Genomic DNA, 20,319 nt, shown 5'->3' with positions numbered 1-20,319 from the left:
AATAGTTATTCAGCACTTAAATGCTGATGATTCTGAAGCATAACAAAAATGTCCCCATTACATAGGTTTGACCTATAGAATTTCTACTGAAATAATTTATCATAGTCTTCAAGTGTGGACATATGTTTATCCATCCACTCTTAATACCATATAGTGATCGCTTCTGTATTTTGTTACACAATGTCCAAGTTTAGGTGGTACCATGAAGAGCAGTTGACTGCATATTTCTCTAAACTGAACATCAGTGCTTTACCCTATTAAAATTGACATAGAATATATAAGAAAGACAAATCGAAAGAATGCCTGTGACAGAATGATAGAATTTATGCAGTCAGTGAATTTAAGAAATCAATCATAAAACACACATTATACCTGATACTGACTAATGCAGTGGTTTTACACTGATGGCTAGCTAAGCTCCACCATGCTGCTTTCTCACTCCCCCTCCTGAACAGTCCAGGGGAAGAAAATGTGACTGAAAAAAAAACCCTCCTGGGTTGAGATAAGGACAGGGAAATCACTCAGCAAGTGCTGTCATGGACAAAACAGGCTCAATGTAAGGGAGATTAATGTAATTTATTGCTTACTGCTAACAGACTAGAGCAGCGAGAACTAAAAGGAAACTAAAAATATCTTCCCTCATTCACCCACCTTCTTCCACCTCCTCCCCCCGAGCAGCGCAGGGGAATGGGGAATGGGGGCTGCGGTCAGTCCCTGACACTTCATCTCCGCTGCTCCTTCTCGGTCCCTCTCTGCCCCTGCTCCCCGTGGGGTCCCTCCCACGGGATGCCGTCCTTCCCCATCTGAGCCTGCGGGGGCTGCCCACAGGCTGCAGCTCTTCAGGAACTGCTCCCACATGGGTCTGTACCATGGGGTCCATCCCCCAGGAGCAAACTGCTCCAGGATGGGTCCCCCACGGGCGGCAGCTCCCCCCAGGATTAGAACCCTGCTTCAGGAAAGTAGACATTGGCAAGTTCAGTGATCTACTTGGAAGAATCCCATGGGACACTGTTCTGGAGAGCAGTCCTGCAGAGCTGATTGTATTTCAAGGTTCACCTCCTTCTAGCTCAGTGGTCAATCTCAACAAGTAGAAAACCAATGGCAGCAGGAGGCCTCCATGGATGAGCAAGGAGATCCTGGGAAAACGCAAGCATTAATAAAAGTGTAGAAGAGGTGGAAACAGGGACAGCTGTCATGGGATGAATAGCTGATATAGAGATGCTGTCTTGAGCATGCAGGGATGAGGCTAGGGAAGCCAAAGCATATCCTGAGTTGAATCTGTTGAGGGATATAAAGAGCTGTACTACGTATGGCTGCCATGGAATTAACTTTCTAGCCTGTAATTTAGCAGCAGTTATGGTGCTGTCAACCCACAAGACCAACAAGAAGGCTTTTTGTGTATCAACAATAACATGAAGATTAGGGAAAGTATCGGCCCACTAATTAAGTGGGAATGAGGGCCTGGCCACAATGGACAAGGAGAAGGCTGAAGTACTGACTGTCGTCTTTGCCTCTCTTTACTGGTGGGTTCAACCATCAGCAATCCCAGGTGCCCAAAAGTGATGGGAAAGTACACAGCAAGGAGGACTTAACATTTGTGGAAAAGGATCAGGTTAGGGAGTGTTCAGACCAACTGCATTTAAACAAGTCCACAGACCCTGACGAGATGCACCCATCAGTGCTGAGGGATCTGGCTGCCTCCACTGTGAGACCACTCTTGGTTATCTTTGACAGATCAGGGTGATAGCTGTAGGTTTCTGAAGACTGAAAGAAAGGAAATTTTACTCTTGTGAAGGAGTGGGCAGAAAGGAGAATCCAGAATCCAGAACAGGCCAGTTAGTCTTACCTTGATCACTTTGAAGGTATTTGAGCAACTAATCCCAGAAGCCATTTCAAAGGGTTTCGTGGGGCCATGAAGATGACTGAGGATCTGTGATGGGAGGAGGAAATGAGAGCCTGGACTGTTCAGCCTTGGGGATGAAAAGATTTAGGGAGATCTTATCAGTTTGTGTAGTATTGTATAGCAGTATTTGTATAGCAGTATTGGGAGGGAGCAAAGAGGACAGAGCCAAACTCTTCTGCGTGATACCAGCTGACACAGCAAGAGGCAATGGGAACAACCTGAAATACAGGAAATGCCATTTAAGCACAAGACAAAACTTTTGTACTGTGAGGATGATCAAAAACACTGGAACAAGCTGCCCAGAGAGGCTGTGGAGTCTCCATCCTTGGAGATACTCAAAATCTGACTGGACATGGTTTTGGGCAGCTTGCTGTAGCTGACCCTGCTTTGAGCAGAGGGTTGAACTAGATAATCTCCAGAGGTTTCTTCAACCTTAGATATTTTGTTATTCTGTGAATAGCAATCCTTCCTGCTCAGTTTTTGGAGCTATTGCACACAAACTGAGCAAAAATGGCAAATATGCTTTGAAAATTTTAGATACTTTGGAATAGGAAATCATTATTATATATTAATACAGCAATGAGATCTTAAATGCTTTAGCTTTTTCAAAAATATTTCTGGTAATTTGAAAGGCTGTTTTTCCTGTTAGTGCCATACATTTCACAAAGACCTGTTAAATGTGGCTGCCAATTATTCAGACAGTCTGCAACTGTTGAGATGGGGAGTTTATTATTTTTAGTCCATCCATAGCAACAGAATCATTGAAGTTGCCTCTCTTTCATAATGGTTTATTAATCTATACAGGATGAAGACTCTGGAATTAATTTTTCATTGATTTTTACTTCAAATTAAATAGATACTTATAATCGTGTTTAAATCAATACATTGATGTGTTCAAAGTTACACAAGTTAACTTTTCCTTTCTATTTAGCTGTTTGGGACTAATGCAGAATCTCTTGACATTTGCATTTATGTTAGCTTCATTTGAAAATACCCTTTTTTATCCTTGCTGTAGGAGAATACCCTGGTAATAAATACAGTCCTAAAACTGCTTCTGCAGTGCCTTTCAGCATGATTTAATAACAGTTTAACACTAATCAAATTAATTATACTCTCATGAACCTGCCATTAAGTTAAAAATAAACAAGCAAACAAAAACAAGGAAAACCCACAAAACACTCAGATGCTCAGTATAAGCTTGCATTCAAGATTATTTACTGAACAAAATGAAGGCATCACTAAATAACTTGTCAAACAGTTGTTACACAAAATTTAAAACAACTCTTCCTTGATGTTGAAGGATCATAGAATCATAGAATGGTTTGAGTTGGAAGAGACCTTAAAGATCAAGTTGCCCGAAGCCCCATCCAGCCTGGCCTTGAACACCTCCAGGGATGGACACCTCCACAGCTTCTCTGGGCAACCTGTGCCAGGGCCTCACCACCCTCTGAGTGAAGAACTTCCTCCTAACATCTAATCTAAATCTCCCCTCTTTCAGTTTAAAAACATTCACCCTTTTCCTATCATTACCTGACTGACCAAAAAATCACTCTCCATCTTTATTATAAGCCCCCTTTAAGTACTGAAAAGCTGCAATGAGTTCTCCCTGGAGCCTTCTCTTTTCCAGGCTGAACATCCCTCATTTGGTTCATATGGGTCCCCTTTTCTAGCTTGTTCAGGCCCCTTTGGATGCCATCCCTTCCTTGTGTTGCATTGACTGCACCACTCAGTGCAGACTGCTCGGTGTCATCTGCAAACTTGCTGAGGGTGCCCTCGATCCCATTGTTTATGTCACTGGTAAAGACACTGAACAGTCCCGGTCCCAAAAGTGGTAGCACGATGCTCCACTACAGCCTGTTGGCCGGGTCAGGGCCATCAGAGTAGTTCTGCCACCCTATGTCCTGGTGTCTGTTCTCTTCCCACACAGCCTTCTGCCATGACAGTGTAGACCAGGCCCTGTATAAGCACTTAATTGTTACATAACTGGGTGTGCATCACTGTCCAGCATAATGCAGGAATCATATTTTAGTTTTCAGGGAAACACAAACATTCTGGGCTGCAACTGGGGCTGTGTAAGTGTTCCATCATGTCCAAATGGCTGTCTGTCACGAACAGAGAGAGTCAGGAGGAACGGCTGTAATTTGTTTGCAAGGTGGATGCATTTTCTGCCTTGTCTCAGGGAAATGTTTTTGTGCCTTCATGAAAGTTAAACAGCCCACTCATGCTAAAAATTTTGAAACTGCTTCAAAATGATATTTGCTGAATAGAAGATCATAAGCTGTCATGATTGCCAAAATCATCATCTGTTCTGCCTTTGCATTTGTAACTTGAAGGTTAATCAATTATTTTGGTAAAGTTACATAATGCTGCAAGAGAATTGCAAAAGAAGTTTTTAAAATCAATGGGTTGCTGCTGTTTTATCTAAAAGATGAGGAACCTCAGCTTTAACAAAAGAGCGGCATTTTTTTTCACCAAAGAAAATCAGTAAAATGGGAATATATGGTCATTTTTGGGGGGTCTATTTTCAGCAAAGGAAGGAATAAGCAGAATAGGTGTGTTAAAAGACCACTGGCAGATTCCAAAAAACACCACCAACAAAACTGAATTTTAGAATCAAACACAGAACTAATCAAATGCAGAAAATATGTTTTCATTATATTTGTTGCATTTCTGAGGGGGCAGTTTTCAGCTCCTGGAGTTTGAAAAAGCTGAGTTTATGAAGGTAATGAAGCTCAGAGCAGTTTACATGAGACTGTATGAAAACTAGAACTGCACAGACATAGTAACAAGTACAGAAATCAAAAAGGGAAAATGATCAATTCTCAAAATACATCTAATTTAATATTGCTAACATAATACAGTTTTAATGTTAAAGATTAGAATCCATCTTCAAGTTTCTTATGATTAGGAAGAGCACTCTACTTCAGAAGTTCTTCATCTTAATTTTCAGGCAGGTCATGAGAATATTTTTAAAGCTGATGTGAGTTATATACATAATGGATTTTAAGGGAATGTAATAGAATATTAAATGTATAAGCTGATATTGGCATTCATGTTTAATTTTGCTATAAAAATGACAGATCGGTTGTTTTAACAAATTCCCAGGAGAAATCATTAAAAAGAGTTATGAAATGAATATGCAGTTCATAGGAGACTTATGTGAAGGGCAGTATTGAGGAACTTATAGTACTCCTCCCTTAGTAAGCTTTTCATGAATGAAGACGGTATATGTGAAAGACAGCAAAGCCTGCAAGTTGCGGTCTTTTTTCTTTTTTTTTTTTCTTTTTTTTTTCTTTAATGCAATTAAATACTTCAACAAGAAGTGATCAACTAGATTGTGCCACAGAACCAAGAGCAATTGCTATCAAATATGATCTGGATCACAGATGAGTTAATTACATTTTTATATACTGAAACTATGGTCTCAGAAAATACTGAAGTGAAATTGGTACTGTGATTTCAGGATGCCTACAAAGACAAAACTCAAAACATGACTTTTATAAATGCCATGTATCTATTTTATACTTCGAACAGTAAGTAATTTGGTTGTGTACCTTTTTCATAGTGCAGGAAGGAAGGCTTTACTTTTCACTTTTCTGTCAGTCACAACAGAACGTATCTTTATTAATCATTTAGCTTTTCTCAATTTTTTGCTTGGTAGTTGAGTGTGAGCTGGGAATGAAAAGCACATGAAAGTTCTGACAAACTTAGAGGGCCTGGGATGCTGCAGGCAAACATCCTGTGTGTTCTGGAAAGCCAGATGCTCAGTTACAATTCAGAAGTTCGTTTAATCTGAATAAAAGTGAAAAATGCTAATTTTTAGGAGCGATACTTCACAGAAAGTAAAATCTGATATGATCTTTACTAAACTACTAAAAATTGAAATGGCAAAACACTTTTTCCCCTAGGCTAAGATTTTTGTTCCCATTTGTAACTTGTAGACTTTTCCAATAAAGATTTAAATTCCATGGAATTCAGTGCAGCCTCTTGTCACATCTAGTTGGCAGTTTCAGAACACATCCTAAAATATATTTATGTAATCTGCATATGAATTAACATTTCCAAAATGGTATCATCCTTTTGAATTAATGAGTAAATTATATTTTCAATAGCTCTAATGAAATATTAGTAAGTAATACAAATGGCAGCATGAAAATGAAAGCAGCAGTACCTCTGAAAGTCTTAGTTACTCAGGTGTTATGCATAATACTATATCATAAGTATTTGGTGTTTGTATGTAATATGGAAGCTAGGTTTGAAAACAAAATGTTTGTCTTCTAAACAAAAGCTAAATAAATTTGACTATGTAAGCTTTTTTTCATAAAATACTTATTTAAAATATTTCAATATAATACAATAAACTGATTATATACATTGTTTCCTAGCATAAGCCATGAAACTACCCACTAAAGTCCTTATCACTGCTATGTTTGGTTGTGTTTAAGGGAAGTTTAACTGTTTCAAGATTGATTAAGTTCTTTAGTCACTCTGTACAGTTTTTATTTTTTTAAGTGCTTTTTTCAGATAGTGGGTATTTGATTTTGGAAATTCAGTAAAACTTGCTATATTCTCTTTCCAGTGAAATAGACATGTGTTCTAAAGCTGTCATGAACTATATTAATTCCTTAAAATACCTGGTGTTACTCTGTAACTACAGATAAGACAACACATTCCAACTGATACTGCACTTTCTACACTGCTATTCCTACTTTTTCATATTGTTTTTGCTAGTGCTTGTGCTTTCACTGTGCAATTAAAGAAAAAAAACATCAACAAGACATTTAGAAAACTGTAGCAGAGTAATTTCTGCCACTACGTTTGCTTAACAATAATTTGCTAAATTAAAGTTTAAGAAAATATAGTATTAAGGAGAAATAATTCTTAAATTATAGGATGAAACCCATCACCCACCCACAAAGGAGCACGGGAAGACAGTGGCAAGTAGGGGAGCCCTAATTTTACCCTGCCATATTAGTAGTATTGTTAGTACTACCCTTCTATTCCCAGGTCCATCACAGCAGCCCATCAAAGGCACATCACAAGTCCAGAGGAGTACAGGGGATTAGTGGCAGGTGGGAGATCAAATTAAAGACCGAGAGGAAGGGGCACCCTCTCCAGGCAGTCCCTGGAGAGCTATTAGCAGCACAGGTTCAACTGTGTGAGTCACAGAAAAGCTGTATTGAACTGAGATTTCTCTGCGAAGCTTCTGTCCGTCAGTTGTTTTGTGTTTTTTTTTTTTCTTTTTTTTTTTTTTCTTTGTTAATGTTTGATGAATAACTTGCTATATGGCACTTCTTAAAATTGCTGATCAGTTGATATCAGTGGTTCTGTTTTTGGCACACGGGATGGAATTTGTCTTGAAGTGTAACTGAAGTTTCCACTTCTCTCATGTAGACATGTTAATTATAAAAAAGATTGCTTTCATTTTCCTGTTACCATATGTAATTTTCTAAGTAAAAAAATTCCTTCTATATCTAGATAATGTCAGGTGTCAAGAATAAATGAAACATGAAAAGAAAAAGAAATATATCAGACTGTATGTACCTAAAATATAGGACTGTATGTACCTAAAATAAAGTACTATATGGCTGTGTATGTATCTTGTATTTAAGAGTTACAATGATCCAATTAACCAGTTTTGGAAGGAAGTGTGTGAGTTCTTTGCTTTACATGTCATAATTTATACAATCAGTGTGTAGTCTCATCAAAGGGAGAGCTATATCTGGCAACATGGTGTATAGTACCCAGTGCAGTCATGTTATGCTGAGTACACTACTGATAATTATATTGAAATATTACCACACATACTAAAAGCAGTGACTCAGCTAAATGAAGAATTTTCAGGAATCCCAGTACTTTTAAAGTAATAGGGTAGACAGAGTTGTCTGAGAAGTATGGTGCCTTTACTGAATGTCTCAGGGACAGTATTAAAAGCATTATTATAGTTTTGATCCAAAAAAAAAGAGTAATGTCTGAACTACTTTGAACACAACATAAAGTCATTTGGATTATTATGAATTAACAAAGAATATGTAGCATTTAACATAATAGTTTCTCTGAGTTCATTAACTGGCTATCACATGTTTTTTTTTAGAATTCTAACCTGATTCATCAGAAGGTTTCTCTGCCCGTGGAGCAGCAAGGATCTCCAATCTTATCATTCATTACTCTTGAACAATTCAGTGCCATTCGCCTTGTGCAAAGTGTCCATCAGTCACTTGCTTCTTTAAGTAAAGTTATTAGAGGTACCTCATTACTGAGTCCTGAAGTACAAAGACTAGCAAATGCTCTACTAAATCAGAAGGTAAGTAATTTTTAATGAATTTATATTATAAGCAATGAAAAAAAACAAAACAAAACAAAAAAACAAGGAAACTTAACATTCTGGTACATAGTTTCATGTCACCATTTGCTCTAAATTCCTTTATTGATAATCACTGTAAAATGATTTAGTGAGTTCCAGAGGTTCCTATTCTTCTATGGATCTTTTAGGTGGTGATTATACTTCAGAGTTCAAAACTGATTCTCAGGTGTACCATGAGGGATCATTACAGTCTGAAGATATTCAACATTTTTTGTACAGAGCACGTTATTTCTGTCTTTAAAGAATGGCTGTCTACATTACAAACAGCTATTATTAAGCAGCCATAAGCAACTTCGAATGTTTAAACAAAGCTGTTTTACAGATTTGGAATTTAGGCATATGTGCTGTGCAGCTTTTATGGTTGACGAGTTGCTGCTAGATAAGCTACATGTTGTTTGGAGCTAAGTAAATTCATTATCTGGATGACATTGGGTTTTCAGAATGCTTTTTTATTTTTATTTTTTTTAAAAAAAAGGATTATCCGTTGAACAAGCCCTCAGTTAAATGTATGTATGTATGTATAAAGGTTGCTTATATATATGTGTGAGTTATATATATATAAATATATTTAATGTACTTACTAACAGAATCACATTTTTTTTTGAATTAAACACAGAAGAATGCTGCTTCAAGTGTTTTCAGAAGCTTCTGAGTCTATTATACTTTCATCAAGCTTTCTCTTAAGAATAAATCCGATAAGATTAGAAGTTGCTAAATAGTATTTCCATTTCAAATACCAAATCGTGCTAGATAAGTCAAATATATTAGCCAGTAAAACATGTAAATCTGTCCCTTTTCTCCACTTTTAAAGTTTTTCAAAATGTAAGTTGTACTGCAGTCATAATCACTATTTGCACTCTGCATTTATTCAGTATGGATTATTTCCATATCACACTAGACAAGATGCAGCTATCATATTGAAATATCATAGCACCCTATATTCTTCATATATGAGAAAAATAGCCAAAATTTGCACGTTTTCTCCATGTTTTCTGATATCAAACTGGTTACGTTTCTAAACAAGTACAATTAGTGAATGCAAATTTACACATACTGTCATCAAAAGAAAAATAATTCGAATCCAAAGATAGTCGAACATTAATGTATAACTCAGTGTTTTTTTTCACCTGCAGCAGTTTGTCAGTTGTGTTGATGCTAATGCATAGATATTGAGACTGCCCCTACAATGAAAACTAATCCCTAGTAACATATTTTGTTTATCTTCATGAGTGGAACAAGTACTGTTTCAAATATTGTAATGTATTTGTTGACCTATCGAATTTCTAATTAAAACAATAATTACATTCTTTGTCTTTTTAGATCAACAAGACAGCATTTGTGAGCAAAATTGCAGTACAATTTGAATAAATTAACATTTTCATGTTAGCAATCTCATTGCCTTTTTAAACACGTTTTGACTGTGTAGTAGAAATTGGTGCTACAGTTCAAGTCACAGTGAATGCAAATGATACATGTAATGGCCATTTTCTAGTATTTACAGTTTCTTGTTACTGAGAAAGAATATGGTTTCCTTGTGTGCTTAAGTTACACATATAAATTGGAAGCAGCAGGAACCATGAAGCCAATCACTGTTACAAAAATGTACTTAAGGATTTTGTGTGTTTTTATCCCTCTAAAATATCAATTCAGTGCTTCCTGATATATTGAACAAAGTGTTTCATCTGCATACTTTTACCTTGACACAGATCACTTTGTTGGACTGTGAACATAAAGAGACCTTTTCAGCAGCCCTCCAGACTAATTTTAGTTTCATATAACCATGGCAGATAGACCTCATTATATTTATCATCGTAAAGTGATTCATTTAACGTATTTTCTATACACTGTTCTTGTTTCATTTAATGTGGTCATGCATTGGCTAATAAGGGACTATTTAAAAAAACTTAAATTTTAAAAGAATCAAGATTGCAGTTCTTTTAAGATTATAGCACCTGAAGAAGCTGCTAGAATATGAATGGAAGTGTGAAACTCAATAAATGTATGATTTCTAATGGTTTCAACAATGTTCTTTATTTATGCAAGACAGATATGTTAGTGTACATCTCAGATATGCTTCCATATTAACAATTAGCTAAGCTCTTTTAAACTTAGAGTAACTTGGAGTGGTATATTAGCAATATAAGTTGAATGCCTTCTAAATGACAGATAGATGAGCTGTCTGTAAATATCTAGCAACAGTCTGCAAAAATGGAAGGTAGTGCTTACTGTATTCAAAACGTTTACTGAAAAATCATAATTTTGCAAAAACATTTTGCAAAAACTGTGCTTTATCTACTTGTTCTGTATGTATTCTAGTTTATTAATTTCATTATTAGTGTTCACAGATCCAGACATTTTCATAGAAATGAAAGATAGCTTTAAAGATACATTTTTTACAAACTTCTGTGATCAGATTTTGAAAATCTGTTCAGCACATATGCAGTTAGATTGGGAACCACCTTGATAATGCAGCTGCAAATGTTAACCAGTATAAAGTGAGATGTTCAACATCTTGAGTATTGTGCAGTATTTACCAGGTAACGATTGACACCAGTTCTCTTTTAAGTGGAAGAATCTCACAGCGTTAATTTCAGTGTGCTTTACAGATACCTGTGGAGTTGGTATAATTAATGTTTTTATTCTTATTCTAACCGAACAGTCATGTAAGTCTTTCTTTTTGAAGTCAATTAGAAATTTGTATGTCAAGATCTTTCTGGATTTTGTTCTCGGATCATTTTCTACAAACACTTTAAGATCATAAATAAGAGACCATGTAGAGGAATTGTACCAAGATTCACTTTACCAGAGCCACACACCTGCATGTTGTTGTATGAGGAGGCAGCAGCAAAGGAATGGGAATGTGTGGCTGCAGCTGGAAAGATCATATTGTGACTTCAGAGAAATGACAAACTTAAGCCTTTTTGAAGTGTTTGTGCAATCTACTGATGTTTCTTGTTTGAATAGTAGAGAGTCTTGTAAGTTCTCCATCAGCTCCCTGTCTTTGTGGCCACATAAAGAATTTGCAAAAATAAGACCTTCCTCTTAGTGGTTATATGCTTTGATCATATTACTTGTATTGCTTTTTTTTCTTTGTAGAAATATTTTACTTCCAGATTATTTGGTTTCATTCAGATTGCTAGATTAAAATTAAATAATTTTGGAGATACTTTCAGTAAGTATATTTTTTATTTTAGTGTCCCCTCGCATGGCAAAGCAAGTGGGAAGGTCCAGAAGATCCTTTACAATATCTCAGAAGTCTTGTAGCTCGAGCAATTGCTATACAGGTAATTTTAAAGAGTCATTTTACCTCTGTATGCTGCTGTTCAGTGACACAGTATATAATGGACTTGCTGAGGATGCATTCCACTTGTGCATCCAGATCACTGATAAAAGTGTTGAACAGGACTGGGCCTAGAACTCAGCTCTGGGGAGCACCGATAGTGTTCGTCTGCCAGCCAGATTTGTAAGGTGAACCTTGGGCAAGTTATCTAGAAGAATGCCGTGAGGGGTGGTATCAAAGGAAACATATTTCAGTATTGTGGATATATAGATAGAGAAAGTTTCTTCAGGAGTGAAAGGTCTTCTATTATCTCCAGGTGAAAAATAGAAAGCAGTTCTTTGACCTTACAAGCAGTTCTTTTGACCATACAGTCTTGTCTATGAAACATATTTCTGTGAACATTAATGTTGACTGTCATATTTAGAAGGAAGATTAGAGGGGAACATGTTTTCTAGGCCTTACTTTTTTCTAAAGAAACTATTGATTTGGATGTTTCCAAAGTATTCATAAGATTCTCATTATGCAAATCATTTCATTTGGCTTTACTTTTTCTTAATGTTTTCCTCAGGCTCAAAAAGGCTCAAATTATAAACAATAAAGTGTAAAAATGTATAGCAACAAGTGATAATGCATGTTCAGATGTTACTTGGTCGTATATTCAAACTGGGACATAGTCCCCTGGGTCTTTTGATTTACTATTATATTCATTATTGTTAAAGAAAAAAAAGCATCACTTGTTTCTGGTTCTGACTCTGTGTCACTGATGCTCATGATCTTCCAAAGGTACCTCACAGTTAATGACTTCTAGCTTTATTTGGTTGTGACCAAGTAGCATGGGATTTTCTTTACCGCTGTGAGTTTTCTTTAAATAGAAACCTAAGATCAGAACACAAGCTTTTGTGTGGAGTACACATCCCTGTACAAAGTGCAGACAATGTAGCAGAGTGTAACAGGATGAAATTACTGTTAAGCAACAGCAATAGATGGTTTTCAAGCAAGCATATTCAAAAAGTTTCCATATATTACTCCAGCCAACTATTAACAAATGTACTGTATTTTATTGCTGTGATAGTAATATTTCTTTCTTATTGTTCAAACTGCTGACAATATCGGGCATTTGAATTACTTGTTTTTCTGTAAAGCTGTTATGATTAAATTGTTTACAATTTTTAAACACCTATTTACTGTTAAGGGAGGGACAGTTTATTAAGGCAGACTTTTACAGTAGATATTTAATTATATTCATAAGCATATTCATTAAGATATTTAATTATATTCATATTCATATGAATTATATTCATAATTTAATTATATTCATAAGCATATTTATGTTAAATTTTGTTGTTAGCAAAACCAGAAAATAGTGGCAGATGAATAGATACTGGCTATTATCTTTTTTGATATTATTTTATGATGTCAAATATATAATACTGTTTTATTTGAACCATTTCTTAACCAGGCTGTTATGCTTCTCAAGCTTCTAGTCAGATCTCACCAGAATTTCTGTGTTTTTATTTTTGCTGAATTTTACCAGGGAATGTAGATTATTTCTAATTAAGCATTTAAGTTGAATAATCTTTTTTCTTAAATATTATTCCAATTCATTTTTATGCATATTACACCAAGATTCTGATTAACCTTAATCATTTTTTAATTATCTTTCATTTTTTTCTGACTTTTCATTATTAATTTTATAAATGTAATTAATCATTTTTAACTATAACTTTAGTTTTTCAGGAATTTAATAAAGGGAAATAGATGTTCTCATCATCCTGAAAATTATCTTCAGATTTATATTAAAATGAAGGCCCCATTTTTTGGATTGGTTTAGTTTTATATGACTGACTCTATCATCACATTTTTCTTCGTAGTTACTCATACCTTGCTCTGTTTTATACACTATAAGGTAATGACTTCTACCTTCACCATTTGATACAGTTTGATTTAGTACTTCGAGAGGTAAAAGGAGACATGGAAACATGAAAGTGGTACCGAACATTTGCATCTACTAAGGATGCAGTAAGTTTATACTTAGGGCATTAGTTAAAGGCTGCCTTGTCAAGATGTTTGTTGCCAGTGTGGAAAATAAAAGCATCTGCTTTGTTACAGAAATTGAATGGGGATGGGGAGGAACCCAAAATATAGAGCAGATGGTAGAATAGTTATAGCAGAATTTATAGAACTGTAGAGATGTTCTGAGAGCATTATATAACAACAGGCAGAAAAATAGCAGGTGTTTCATTTTCTCAGATCTGAATTCACTCAATAAAAGATTTTATTTAAAAAAAAAATAATAATGAAATTTTCCTATATAAACAAATGAACAAACTGGTATATACAAAATGCTACATAGGCATCTTTGCATTATATTATGCTTTGGTGACTGAGCTGATGGAAATAGATGATTTTTAGCATTTGGAAGTTCTGATATTTGGATGTTAGTTTTTCCTCTAAATTAGAGTGGAAATTCTGTGTACTGACTATTCTTATAAAATGAAGTGTTCTGAATAATTAAAACTAGCAAAGCTGACATGGAACAAAATTCTGTTTCAGCTTGTCTGTCTACAGTGATTTATTTGTGGTTCTTATAGTTCTAGTTTCCTCATGGTGGCATCTTTAATATGTTCTGTGGTTTGCCTCCCCTGGTACGTGGTTGTAGCTCAGCAATAATACATATCAGTGTACAATGGAAATTAAGTCTATCCCAGTCTTTAGACAGTATCTTCTCATGGCTATAGATATCAGCAGAAGGGAAAAAAGAGAGAAGACACTCAGAACTACAGATACTATGAGGCAAAACACAGTCCCATGCAAATGTGAGAAGAACGTCAACATTAAAAAAATGTTTCAGGTCAACAAATTGAAACATACTTTTTGTTCCTCAAACAGCTAAATACAGAACTTAATTTCACTTCTTCTGAAACAAAACAAACCAACCAACCAAACAAACAAAAAAACAACCACCACCACAACTCTTTTTTGAACAAAGCTTTATTTTTAAAATGAAATATTCTATTTCATTCTTCGGGACTCTACTTTTTTTAAGTAATCTGTAAAACAGTTCTTACTTTGGATGGCCGGTCGGTTGGGCAGCTGCTAAAAGGCTTATAGCATACACAGAGAATCAAGACTGTTTCACATAAGAATCGTAAGTATTACTTGTAGAGTTTCAATCAAGGAAATTTTTATGAATACTGAAGTTATGAAAGGTTTTGATGGAAATGTGTGTGTATCTATATAGTACTAATAATATAATACTGCCCCCTCCCATTCCAAGTGAAATCTATAGTATTAATACTTAATTGCAATGCCAGTTTGACTCCTCAGTATAAGATTTTTACTGTTTTGCTACTCTTTTACTATTTGAAGTAGAATGATGTGTTTTGGAACTCTTAACATACTTTTGAGTTTTTGAACAATTAAAGGTAAATTGAATACCCAAGGCATATGAGGTTTTGAACCCTTCAGGTGGTAAAGCTACTAGAAAGCTACTTCACATGGTAAAGCTACTAGAAAACATTTTGGGGGTAAGGGACACAGGATGCTTCTTTCACACCCAAGGCATCTAAGCAAAGAGGTTCAATTTTCATTCACCAAAAACAGGCAGAAAATCTGTTCTTAGAAGGCTGAAGAAGTTACGTCCTTTCCATTTTCACTGAATTAAAGAACTCAGGACAGCCTTTAAATGAGGCTTAATGAAGTAGTAGATGATATGCACATAAACTCTGAGGAATAGAATGGGGAGAAAAAATAGATTTCTTTTGTATCTAGTTAAATATCTTCATTTCTTTGAGAAGATGAATTAAAATTTGGGACAGTATTTAGAGAGACTGCTAATGATAATTTGTTAGAAAAAAGTGAGATAAAAGTGAGCGTCAAAGAGACGTTTTTGAAACACAAGGTTAAGTCTAAACTGACATGGGAATTCCCAGTGGAAGATGTTTAAAATCATCATTTGTTACTGTTGGATCCATTAATTTTTCTCCAGTCTTACAAAAATTCTAGGAATCTAGTACTTACTAAACAGTTAAATCAGTATTAAAACTTACTGTGTCTTACAAATTATAAGTTTGAATATATATTACAGCTGTAAGCTCAAATTTATGCAATGGATTTATTTAGTTTACAACATTTTGTTTTTATTGCAACACCTTACTTATCAGCCTTTCTTGTGGTGACTTGTCTTAGAGATTTCTATAGCACAATTTTGCACTGTTCACAATGGCAATACATGGGCTGGTCTGCTAATATTTTTGTTCATTATATACTAGTCTTGCATTTTAGTTCCAGAGGGCCTGGTTTTCTGTGTTGTGACCTACTAAAAGATATGAGGGAGGAAAAAAAAAATATATCTGGGTCTGTTTGAACAGCTGTTGCCATAACAGCAAAGCAAATGTAAGAGAAGGGAAAGCAAGGGAATGCTGCTTCAAAGCAAAACAAAACAAAACAAAACAACTATGGCTGAACAGTAATTCACTGCACATGAATAACATCTCTGTTAATACTTTACATTATGAGAGACTGTATCTTTGAAAAGGATGCTGAGCTGGTGCCCTGGTGTGTGGTTCAGGACATTTGAAGGGTGAGCAGAATCCTTTAAACATATGTTCTGTTGTGTTGAGCTTATGTGGCAAGGATTTGGTAGCAGGGGGGCCTGCAGGGGTAGCCTCTGTGAGGAGAAGGAGGTGCTCCCAGACTTCTCATCCTATTTACTGGCTGTTATGGCTTGAAGTTTGTTAGTGGGTTCCCTCTCTGCAAACAGAAAATACACTTGCACATAAACTAATTAAGTTAGAGCTTAAGATAGGACAGGACAGGATAGGATAGGATAGGACAGGACAAACTCTGGTGATCCCATTCTTTTCCATTCCTTATCCACTCTGATTGCCCCTTTTCCCCATATTTGCTCCTACCCCTAAATATCTTGTAATAAATCTTGTACAGTATCAGAATTGTGTTCCCCAAATTCACCTACCCTGGCACTCCATAACTCTTATACCCCTTTAAGTATCCTGCTTAGTTTGCATAGCATTTCAGAGTTTCTTCTGATAAATTGCTTTAGTGGATTTTGCAGCAGGGACAATAGCTTAATGTCTTAATAGTTTGCCTTTTATAATCTTAGGAGTAGCTGATTCTGATGGGTTATGTTGGCTGCATTCCCCACCTCATCATTGTTCCTCTCATCACTCACTATTTGAGCAGCTGTTTTCCAGGTATCTGTACAGTGCAGAATACTTCAGATTTAGTATTCTAATGTTCAAATGCAAAAACTCATAGAAATATTGTTTTAAATCCACTCATTCCATTATTTTAAATCAAAGTTCAAAATGGTACAAAGAGTCCACTTTATTCCTAAGAATTAACATTTTCCTGTTCTGTTTCTTGACTTCTTTTCAATTGTCACAATTATCAAAACAAAAGTACAACCACAGGCATTTACAACATTATCTGCTAAGAAAACGAGCCTTAATCGGTTCCCACAGCTCTCATCATGTTTCAGTACTGTATATTTTTCATTTTCTTCAGAATTTATCAGACAGGATTCAGCTTTAAAGGACTTTTTTTTTTTTTTTTTTTTTTTCTTTTCCTCTTCTTTGTGCACCAGTTACAGCTCCATGGAGTTTTCGACACTATATCTACAAACAGTGCAGTTTTAAATGGAAATATTTATTTTTTTGTTTGTTTGTCAATGAGCAGGAATTATCCCAAGTTTGGAAAAACTATTGGTTTTATGCATGGGAAAACAGTTTTAAAAAGCAGAATTGGAAAAGAAATCTCGACTTGCATGCTGTTTGCTTTCATTGTGAGTCATTGTAACTCAATTGTAATGAAATGTAGACCCTCTGTTAAGTGAGACTTTCACAAGTTAGGAGCTTTTCTCTAAACTTCAGCCTTAAATGTTTTGAAATACAATCTGTTTCAATACAATTCAACTCGTGTTGATTAAGTTCTCAATTCTAAGCATGCTTTATGAGAATGGCTATTCTGTTTTCATTATTAAATACTACCTTGTAAGCAGAAGCTTGAACAGCATCCTTTATCATACCACTAAACAGTAGTTCAGCTCTCTGACTGTAGAAAATTGATTGCAAAAGGTGATCACTCATAAAAAGACTTCTGTGTTGCATAAAAAGAAAAAGGCAAGTTATTGTTTCTATGCACATTCTAAGAAATTATTTTTTTTTATCCTTTTTTAAATATCTCAGTTTAAATAACCTCCTAGATCTAATGTGTTTTGTTTTTTCCACCTGTGGGTGCAAGTTACTCTTTGTATACTCCATAATTTACAAGAAACTGGGTCATATATATGCATATATATGCATATGATATAATTTAAAGATGGAGTTCGTATACTTTATTAAATCTAATAAAATAAACAACATTTGCTGATTTTTCTCTTTAAGATGCAAGGAAGATGCAATACAGGAAGAAATGTGAACAGATAAAATGATAAATATAAATAAACTGTATGCATTTAAATTGATAGAAATTAAAGTGTAGATTGTTCAATTTTGAATAACTTGTTTTTCACTGTATCTCCTTCCTTCATTGTGGCTGAAGCTGAGCTGCAAAATATAAAGAATAAAATGGATAGACTAGTCTAACAAAATCAAGCAAAAAAAAAAAAAGGGGGGGGGGTTAATTATAATACAAGTGGAAGAAGAAGATGTTATTATCATTTGCATGTGAAAATGATTCTCTCTTCAACGCTGTCAAAACATTGGTAATATTAAATTCTGCCCATTAGTAAATGAGAAACCTGCAACACATGCTAATACATCAATTTGCACATATATTCCCTCAATCTGCTTTACTTTCTTCTAGGCAATTCAGTTGCAGTAACTTGTTCTTCTGATTACCACCCTATTGCCACACATACTGGGTCTACTAGTAATTAACAATCTATTCAAAATCCTATGTTGCTTAATTTATAATTTTGATTTCATAGTCATACATGCACAGAAATGTTTTTCTTACAGTAATAAGACAGCTTTGAAACTAAAAGCTAGATTTGTTCATGGTGGGTTTTTTGTTTTGTTTGTTTACAAACTAGATGTTTTGGTGGGAACGGGTTTGGTGAAATAAACAGACGATTTCATTTCTTAATTTGAGATTTTAATCAGTCAGGATCATTGGTAACATGATATAACTACTACTCAAATAGCATTTGCAGATATATATTTATATATGTATATATATATATATCTAAAGGAAGCCAGTTTTCTAATAAAAACATTGCTATTCAACAAGCAAACATCATTCTTAAATAGCAGTCTTTTTGACAATTCTTTGGAGGAAGGCAGAAATGTATCTATATGTTAACCTATCTCTCTCTTTTTGAAAGAGATTCCATATAAGTGTAATTTGAAATGATAGCATAGTTTCATATTGTACTCCTATACAAATATAAAAAATGATTTAAAGTTCCAGAGCTGCCATTTGTTGCTGAAAGAAAAGCAGAATTTCATGGGAGTCATTCTTTTCTAAATCATTGTTTATCTGTTGTTCATGCAGTAGTTTTACTCTTGAGAATTCATTTTCAAATGAAGCAACGGGTGCAAGTTGTAGGTGCATTTAGCCACTGGTATCATCTTTATGTTTTAAAACACGGATACACACAGAGGCATTCCTTTGTACCTTTACATTTTTTTTTCCTTTCTTTTATTTTTTATTTTTTCTCTTAGTAGTGTTCTTCTTTGTGTTGTCTATGTCACTGAATGTTCAGCAAGGTACATAACTGAGGAAAAAAACAAAGACAAAGCATTGAGTCAAAGGAAAAGAGTTCTTAAGTGTGATGGGAAGGTTAGAACCCCATGTAAGCCATTAAGAGATGCTTAAAGGCAGGAAGGGTAAAAGCCTTGATGGTCTTTAGTAGGGAGTGTAGTATTCAGTCTATTCAACAGAATAATATAATTAGCAAATATTTTAGAATGTTTGCCCTTCCTGGAGGAGAATGAGTAAGAGCACATTTGCAGGCGGTGATATTTTTGTATTTTTAATTCCACATAGTCACCTCTGAACTAGGAGTTATGTTCCACTGAGTAATCTGTTTTCTACATCTAGGCTTGAGTTTCAAAATTCCCATCAGGTCTGTATTGTCGTAGTGTTGTATATGATTTTCCTTATAGGGACAATGTATTTTCTTGCCGGCTTGCTGTAATTCCCATTTTCAACACCATGTCTAATATTTCATGATCCCGTATGATAAATTTAATCAACTGAAATTATCTACATAGTTGGTAAAATGCAGTAAATAATTCAGAATTAAAACAAATACTGTTCATTATTCAGATATGTAGTTTATCAGGCTACAAAAAAAAAAGATTTATTCAGTTATGCGTATTTGTGTATTTCATTCTCATCAGACTGAGAAAGTAAAAATTGATGGTTTGAATATATTTAACATAAGAATCCATCAAGTAAGAAATATTAGAATAACAAAAACAGAATTATGTTTTGCTTATTTGGCATACATTTATTTAAAATATGCACCATACTTGATATCAGGATATCATAGAAATGCAAAATTCTTAAGGAACCTGTTAAAGGTCAAGGACAATTATTATTTTTTCCTGCTCTACACTTTTGAAACCACATCTGAAGAGCTTGTCCAGTTATTGGCTGTTCAGTACAATAATAATAATAATAATAATAATAATTTTGCTTGATTTGCCCAGAGAGGTTGTAGAATCTCTGTCCTTGGAAATATATGGAACTAGAGTAAGCTATGCCCTGAGCAACCAACTCTGACATTGAAGTTGGCCCTACTTT

At 34.9% G+C, this 20,319-nt stretch overlaps 1 protein-coding gene across 4 annotated transcripts in view; it reads left to right on the top strand.

Moving 5' to 3' along the window:
* Positions 1-20,319, top strand: part of DYNC2H1 (dynein cytoplasmic 2 heavy chain 1) — a 169,427-nt gene that overhangs the window by 120,923 nt on the left and 28,185 nt on the right. For 2 of the 4 annotated variants that reach the window (XM_035327873.1, XM_035327865.1), the window contains exons 84-85: positions 7,998-8,207; positions 11,462-11,551. In XM_035327873.1, coding sequence (XP_035183764.1) covers positions 7,998-8,207; positions 11,462-11,551 — 300 coding nt within the window. Of the gene's footprint in view, positions 1-5,564; positions 5,714-7,995; positions 8,208-11,461; positions 11,552-20,319 lie in introns of those variants that run through there. The other 2 variants (XM_035327882.1, XM_035327891.1) reach the window with 2 other exon arrangements.

The sequence above is a fragment of the Oxyura jamaicensis genome, chromosome 1, assembly GCF_011077185.1.
Source record: "Oxyura jamaicensis isolate SHBP4307 breed ruddy duck chromosome 1, BPBGC_Ojam_1.0, whole genome shotgun sequence".
Lineage (NCBI taxonomy): Eukaryota > Metazoa > Chordata > Aves > Anseriformes > Anatidae > Oxyura > Oxyura jamaicensis.
This window is presented reverse-complemented; position numbering and strand designations above follow the sequence as displayed.